This window comes from Archocentrus centrarchus, chromosome 21, assembly GCF_007364275.1.
Source record: "Archocentrus centrarchus isolate MPI-CPG fArcCen1 chromosome 21, fArcCen1, whole genome shotgun sequence".
Lineage (NCBI taxonomy): Eukaryota > Metazoa > Chordata > Actinopteri > Cichliformes > Cichlidae > Archocentrus > Archocentrus centrarchus.
The window spans coordinates 22,211,039-22,219,018 of record NC_044366.1 but is presented as its reverse complement, the minus strand read 5'-3'; the positions used below and the strand labels follow the sequence as shown (position 1 = coordinate 22,219,018).

At 38.9% G+C, this 7,980-nt stretch overlaps 1 protein-coding gene across 1 annotated transcript; it reads left to right on the top strand.

Moving 5' to 3' along the window:
• On the top strand, positions 1-6,630 carry u2af1 (U2 small nuclear RNA auxiliary factor 1). Its single transcript, XM_030757952.1, has 8 exons — positions 1-87; positions 1,717-1,804; positions 2,038-2,104; positions 3,028-3,077; positions 4,010-4,108; positions 4,215-4,348; positions 6,136-6,228; positions 6,320-6,630. The coding sequence occupies exons 1-8, from the start codon at positions 44-46 to the stop codon at positions 6,447-6,449; spliced, it is 705 nt and encodes a 234-aa protein (XP_030613812.1). The 5' UTR covers positions 1-43; the 3' UTR covers positions 6,450-6,630.
• Positions 6,631-7,980: the final 1,350 nt, after the last annotated feature.

Below are 7,980 nucleotides of genomic sequence, written 5' to 3'. Positions count from 1 at the left end.
GCGCTTTGCCGGAAGCAGTTGTTGACGCTACAAGCGAGCCAAGATGGCGGAGTACCTAGCATCCATTTTTGGGACAGAAAAAGATAAGTAAGTACTTAATGTTAACTTGGTAATTGTTATTTTGTTTTTTCATTTATTTCTCTTAAGGCTACTTTTGATTGGCAGCACTGCGTGCAGTGGTTACACTGGCTTTAACTGCTAGCGCTACATGCTAGCTGTCGCAAGTAAAAAAAACCGCGCCGCCCGAGCTAAAAGCTAGCTAGCAACATCTGGGTGCTGAACAGTGTTGAGCTGATCAGCGAAAAGAATCACAGCGAGTTAGTTTTATGAATGAAAATAGACTATATTCGCTAATCAGACTTGAGTGTAAGTGGTGCGCTGACTAAAACCTACCTTTGAGTTAGCGTTAGCAGATGCCACACTTTGTAAAACTCACACGTGTTTGAAACAATGGAAACATCGCGCAGATCCTTAATCGCATACCCTCCTGTTTAATTTAATCGTTCTTGTAAATAGACTCTGGCTTTGTACTCTTGTTGAACATCGTTTTATTAAATGTTGTCCTCTTCTGGAGTTGTAACAGTTAACTAATCCGACAACAAACAAACCCCTTTCTTCCTAATGGAGCAAAACAGTCTTAGAAATGTTAAGCATAATCAAGTCACCATACAGAAACATTAAGTTAAATAATTAAAAACTGGACTACTGGTTTGTTAATAGCAATGTTTTTCAATGAAGGGGGATGGTAATAAGTGAAAGAGGTTCAATAACTGGGTAAATAGTAATTAAGTTCATTTTGATTTTACCACTCGCAGTAGGCGGGTGTATTACAGCAAGATCAGACTAGTCCTGCATGGTAAGATGAAGGACTTGATGAGGCGGAACTTTAGTTAGTTAACGACAGCTTGAAGATTATGGAAATATCCGCGGTTATTTAGTCTGATGAGAAATTCGATGTTATAAACGGTTTTGTTGAATGTTGGGCGGCATAACCCAACACAACGGACAGTGCACAAGAGAGTGCAGGCAGAGTGGAGTGGGTGGAGATTAGCATCAGGGGTGATTTGTGGCAGAAGGACAGCAGCAAGAGTGAAAGGGAAGGTTTACAAGATGGTAGTGAGACCTGCTATAATCTAAGGTTTTGAGATGGTGGCGCTGACAAAAAGACAAGAGGCTGCGCTGGAGGTGGCAGAGATGAAGGTGTTAAAATTTTCCAGGATGGACAGGATTAGAAATGCGTACATCAGAAGTGACAGCTCAGACTGAGCAGTTTGAAAGGCAAGGCTGAGATGGTTTGGACATGTGCAGAGGAGGGACAGTGGATATATTGCCAGGCAGGAAGAAATGAGGAATGTAGGTAAGGAGGTGACGCAGAGGGCTGGTGTTACAGAGGAGGAATAGGGTCAGATGGAAGCTGACGATCCACTATGGCGACCTCTAAAGGGGGCAGCAGAAACAAGAAGATGATGAAACAACAAAGTAGGAGCTAATGTCAGTAGGGATGTATTTAAACCTGCAGGAGTTATCAGTCTGGAGGCTTTTCTTTTCTTTTGAAAATTCTTGGGCATTAGGTGTAAATTTCCAAGTCCTAAGTCCCTTCCAGGCTATCAGTTTTGTTTTCAACTATATTGACAAACAATAGAAAATCTTTGTTTTTTATGTTTTACCTCATCTCATGGCACAGCTTCACATTGATCAGTTTTATTTGTTTCACAGGGTGAACTGCTCTTTTTATTTTAAAATCGGTGCCTGCCGACATGGTGACCGTTGCTCCAGATTACATAATAAGCCAACCTTTAGCCAGGTAAGTTCTGCATCCTCCATTTTTATTTCTAGTAGGCAAACCTATAAAAGAGCAGCACTGAGCTTACAGTAATGGTGGATCAGAGTTAATAAACTGCACATGGAATGAAAAATGTGCTTTATGATCAAAGTGTGCTTAGATCGTTATATTTGCCATGCTCTGCTAAATATTATAATTTGATACCCTACTCATATCAGTGTTCATTATCCAAAAATGTAACTTTTGTGCTTCAGACAATTGCCCTCCTGAACATTTACCGGAACCCTCAGAACAGCGCCCAGTCTGTGGACGGTCTGACCTGTAAGTGAAAAATTTTTGATGGTGATCTGGAATTTTTTTTTTTTAAATGATTATGTACCTGTGTTGCACTTGTTGGCCATCAGTGTTGCTGTGAGTTGGAAGCTCAGGTTTAAGATGATAGAATGAAGTGAAGCTTCTCAAGCATTTAAAATGTTTTTAAAATGTGTTAGCTGACATAGTCCAGAAACATGTCAGCTGCAAAGTTTTTTCTATCTGAAATACAGCACCAGTTACACTGTGTATACACTGTTTATACTTTGTATACATCTTAAAGTGTCTATATATATATATATATATATATATATATATATATATATATATATATATATATATATATATATATATATATATATATTACACACACATACACACACACAATAAAATAAAGCATGAAATAGGCTGCATGGGGCTGTTGCTCTCTTAATTATTTAGCTGTAGTTTAAAGTTTAGGATGATTTAAAACTATTGTCTCAATTAAAGTTAAATGAACATCCGAGCCTGAGGTTGAGTTTGAAATAGAGCCCACCTGATATAGGAATAAGACTGATACTGTGATATTTGGTGATATAAAAATCTGATATTTCAGCTGATATGTTTTTCTTTTCCAAACATATGAAACAAACAGATTCACTAACGTTTGGTATGCGTAGTTATTTATGTACTTGTTTACAGTCTGCCCGACTCTGCTCGGATCAGCTGGTTGTTGTGCCACTTCAAACATGCGTTGCCAACAGGGAAGTTGTAGAGTGCCACTGATAACACAGTTGAAGGGCATTTCTCTTGTTTCTTTACTTGCATTTCTTTAAATTAATCACAAGGCAGTAAATGTGAGCTGACCATTGATGTCTTTGCAAGAAGCCAGTTTATGTAACAGAGTATTTGTTGCTTGTTGATTGTAAATTATTCTTTCTTCTAACCACTAGGTACCATTAGTGACACGGAGATGCAGGAGCACTATGATGAGTTTTTTGAGGTAACTCATTCCCTTGTGAAGATTTTCTCATGTAGTGCCTCTCTGCCTCAAACCATGACTGCACCACTTTTCCACTGGTGCATTTTCTGTGACTGTGTTTAAGGTAATTAATAAAGATCCTTTCCCAAGAACTAAAACTATGTGCAGCATGTAGCTGTTTGTATTAGTTTGACAGGTTAATAAATTCTTTTAAACACCCATACAATAAGAAAAAGGATAATGATAAATTAAGATCAGTCATCAACATGCCTTTTTATTATTGAAGCATCTTACTTATCAGCATCTGGCTAATGAGCCCAGTGATTTATCATTGTGACAAGAATACAAGGTTCAATTTATTACCGTATTCAGAAAATTCTTCTGATTATATGGATTACACTGGATTGTTTAATTCATTGCTGTGAATGTGATCGTTGCTGCTCTTTTTATGTATTTCTTCACAAAAAAGATGTAAATTTATTGGCTGTAATTGAAGGATTAGTGTGGCATCATGGGAAATATAGTGTTTATTGGAGAATTATGACAGTTACTGTCATTCTCATGTCTGTATGGTGAACATGAACCAGCAGTCAGTTTGGTTAACATAGGATAAAGACTGGAAATAGGGAACAGTCTGGCTCTCTCCTAACTACCATCTCCACCTTTAAGGCTTGAAACACTTTGTACGGTTTGTTTAAAGGTGCTTTTTCAATTCTTTGCCAGGCCGTGTGACTCCAGATGGATTAAAACAGCTACGTCCTAAGCTAACTAGCTGATGGTTGCAACTTCATATTCACTGAAAAAACAGAAGAGTGGTTTCAAACATCTTCTCTAACGTTCCACTTAGAAAGCAGTCACATACATTTTGCTTTAATGGCCTCTGATTTGTTGTAGTTAAATGCTCACATGGAGCACATAATATAAGACTTCACTTCTCCTTCCCTTCCTCGCAGGAGGTCTTCACAGAGATGGAAGAAAAGTACGGCGAAGTCGAGGAAATGAACGTCTGTGACAACCTCGGTGACCACCTCGTAGGGAATGTGTATGTGAAGGTGAGTGTCAGGCTTAAAATTCACATACATTACCTTCACTGAAATACAGTGAAATTTGATCCACTGGCAGGATTTTTATTTTTTTCTTTTCGACTGCACTCTGTAGTTTCGTAAAGAGGAGGATGCTGAGAAGGCTGTGATAGACCTAAATAACCGGTGGTTTAATGGACAGCCCATCCATGCTGAGCTCTCTCCTGTCACAGACTTTAGAGAAGCCTGCTGTCGCCAGTACGAAATCGGGTGAGTTTTACATCAAAGAAACAAATTTTATTTAACTCAAAGTGCTTACAGAGTTTAGAAATCCCTTTACAGCAATTTCCTGGTCAAGATAACCACAAGATGTAAGAAATGGAGATTTAAAATAACACCATCTTTCAGTCAACCAGTGGGGAAAAAAAATGCATAAATCTCCACTGGTAAAGTAAGATTGTTAAAGAATCTTGGAAAATGATGGACTATGTATAAAAATAGCTGTAATTCATAAACATTTGCCTAAAACATTATGGACCTTACTGTATATAGACATAAGTATTAAAAACCAGAAAACAAGTTGATAAAATAACTATTGTGAATTATAAATAATTTCAGTGTACACTTTAAATGCACTGACAGCTGGATTGGCCTGCCTCAAGTAAAATAGAAAGTTTAAAGCTTCTATTCTGATCCCTTGATAGAAAAACAGTTTAATAAAGCTCAGACCAACCTGTTGAAGAGAATCTAACACCCAAAGGCACTGAATGAAAGTATGTTTAAGAGCAGAAAGAAATGTAGGAAATATTTAATATCAAAAATAGCCATCAGCTTCACTTTTCCACCAACACAGAGCTTTTTAAAAGCAGCGTCGTAAATTGTTTTCACACATGCCCTGCAGGCCTGAACTCTTCTGGTCATTACCAGTCAGATCAGTACAGCTTTCTAGTACAAAGTCTCTGTGATTATGCTGATGTCAGCATAATGTATAATCTAGGAGGAGCCTTTTTTTTTTTTTTTTTTTTTTTTCTCTCTCTCTGCTTTCAGACAGCAGTATCTTGTGAATGCTTTGTGCTACTGTGATTCACCGAATAGATATGGTCATTTGAAAAGTGTGTGTCAAATGGGCCTGCTGGTGGGCCCATAGTAAATGAAGCGTTTTTTGGCCAATTGTTGTTTTTGTGCCTGGAAAACAGAAGCTGGGAACTGTTGAGCTATTTGTGATCATTTAGCCGGCACAAGAGAATCTTATTTGTCAACGAGCTGATGGACATCAGATGCTGAAGCTGAAGCAGGTTATGACACGTAGGTTAAAGAATTAAAAAGCTATTTTTGGTATTCTATATTGATGTTGCTATTAGATTGGTTTCTCCATTGCTGGCACAGTCCAGCTCTGACGACAGCTGATCCGATACCGAGCCCATCTCTCAACTTTTTGCTAAAATTTGCTACTCCTCGATCATTTATATTTGAAATCTTCTGAAACTTGGCACAGATACTCTTTGGTAAGGCTCTACAGAGCAGGCGAGGCAGATTTTTGACTTTTTAATTTTTTATAAACATTTTGCAAACTATAAAAAAAGCATCAGCTTGGGGCGCCTGGGTGGCTTAGTGGTGAAGCCGGTGACCACATATATATGCTGTGTTGCGGTGCGGGCGGTGTGGGTTCGAGTCCTGGCCCGTCGCCAGTTTGCCTGCGTGTCTTCTCCTGTATCTTTCCCCCATTTTCCTGTCTCTCTCTCCACTGCCCATAAAAGCTGCTGTGGCCAAAAATGCGAAGAAAAAAAAGTATCATCTCAGTGATGGTTGACCTACAACCAAATTAGTTTCCATTCCAGTATATCACACGTTGTATAAGTAAAACATTTGAAAGCAGAGCTCTACAGGCCAGCCTAAAGTTTCTAACCAGAAGCTTCTGTTTGTCCTGGCAAAAATCATCCCAGAAGGTCTGCTGCAGTCACTGTGTGTGAAGCTTGACTTTCCTTTTGACGTTTTTACACCCCAGGTGTGATTCTTGCTGCCGTGTTTTCCATCTGCATCGTGTGCTTTCTCCACAGGGAATGCACTCGTGGTGGTTTCTGTAACTTCATGCATCTGAAACCCATCTCACGTGAACTGAGGAGAGAGCTCTACGGCCGTCGAAGGAAGAGGTAAAAACTTTGCATTTCAGGAACTTGGATAAATCTTGCGGTGTTTTATGAGTTGTCGCAGTTTGTAATCGCTCCCTCCTCGCTTCTACAGCCGCCTCAGGTCTCGTTCTCGATCGAGAGACAGGCGATCTCGCTCGAGGGACAGGGACAGGGGCCGAGGAGGTGGCCGTGATCACGAGAGACGTCGCTCCAGAGACAGAGAACGTTCAGGGCGATTCTGAACTACAAGCTATGACTCCCTGTATCCATCCCTCTGTTTTTTTAAGTTTGTACCCTTGCAGATCTGTTTTGGGACTAACTGAAGGGTAGCTGTTTTGAAGATGTGAAACCACTGAGGAGCTTGTTTTTTCTTGATTTCTGAAAATGACTTTCACTTCATTAAATTTAAAAATTTTTACCTAATGTGCCTGATTCCTGAGTCTTATTTCATAGTAAGCATTGGTCTCGTAAAGTGTGTTATTTAACTTCATCCTCAGAGGTTGCTTATTTTCATCAACATCCCCATAAATACTTTGGTTAAAGATGGCAGCTGAAGCTTTAACCTCACAATCCAGAACTTAACTTCTTATACTAAAAGTTTATTTATTTATTTATTTTTTTTTTTAAATCTACTTGCACTGAGACTCGTCACGGCTGTCAGTTATTTACACTTACACATTTTCTAAAGAGATGTAGTGTTTTCTGTATCACATGTGAGTCAAGACTTTTTATCTCATAGAGGTTGTAAACAGAAATCAGTTAATTATCTTCATCCGAGAATACAAATACAAGCCTATGCTTGTATTGCAATTTAAAGAAAAGCAAATTTTGAGTTTAATGGCAGCAGCACGTCTCAAAACAGATGGGACAGGGTCACTTTTAAGACTGTAGCATCACCTAAATGTCTGGGAACTGAGGAGACCAGAGGCCTGTCCTACGAAGCAGGATTTGGTCTTATCCTGGTAACTTCAGGGTTACACTGAGTTTTCTGCACTATGAAGATGCTTCACTTCTTACTGGGGTACAATCCCTTACCGTGGTACTTGCTCTGGAGCAAGTTATAGTTTTGAGATTAGAGATCAGCTGGTATGAAATCAGTGCCTTCTGACCAATCAGTTCTTTAGAAAACAGCGTCACCATTTCCGGAACACCCCTCAGACCTCTGTGCATGGATAGACGGAGGGTCTAAAATCTTTGTATGTATCTGATGAGCATCAGTAATAAATATATATTCTTAGACGCAACTTTATTGCTTGATTTTTTTTTTATTTTCCCCTGTTAGTTTTATTGCTCTATAAACACAAATATATGATGTCAAGGCAGAACACCTATTTGTTCTTGCTGAATTTGTATCAAATTTTTACATTTAAATATTTATTCTTTACTTAGTGTTAAACACCAAAAATAAATACATAAATGAATAAAAACTAAAGCTGTTTTTTAGACATTAATGAAATACTCGATTATAATCCACAGTTATGCAATCCTGATTTTCACATAGAGATTTCTCCAAAATCTCTGAATATTTTGGTGATATCCGTCAGCAATACTTTCAACAGTAATGGTGCCAGAAGCATACTGTACTCGTTACTCCACAACATACAGCCAGGTCCAAAAATTTTAGGACAGTGGCAGCTTTTGTGATTACTTGCCACATGAGATCAGACACTGTCAAGTACCAGGAGGAACCCAGGACCCACTGCACCAGCATAGGGTCTGACAGTGGATCCAAGGATTTCACCCTGATACCTAATGGCAGTCAGGGTGCTGTTC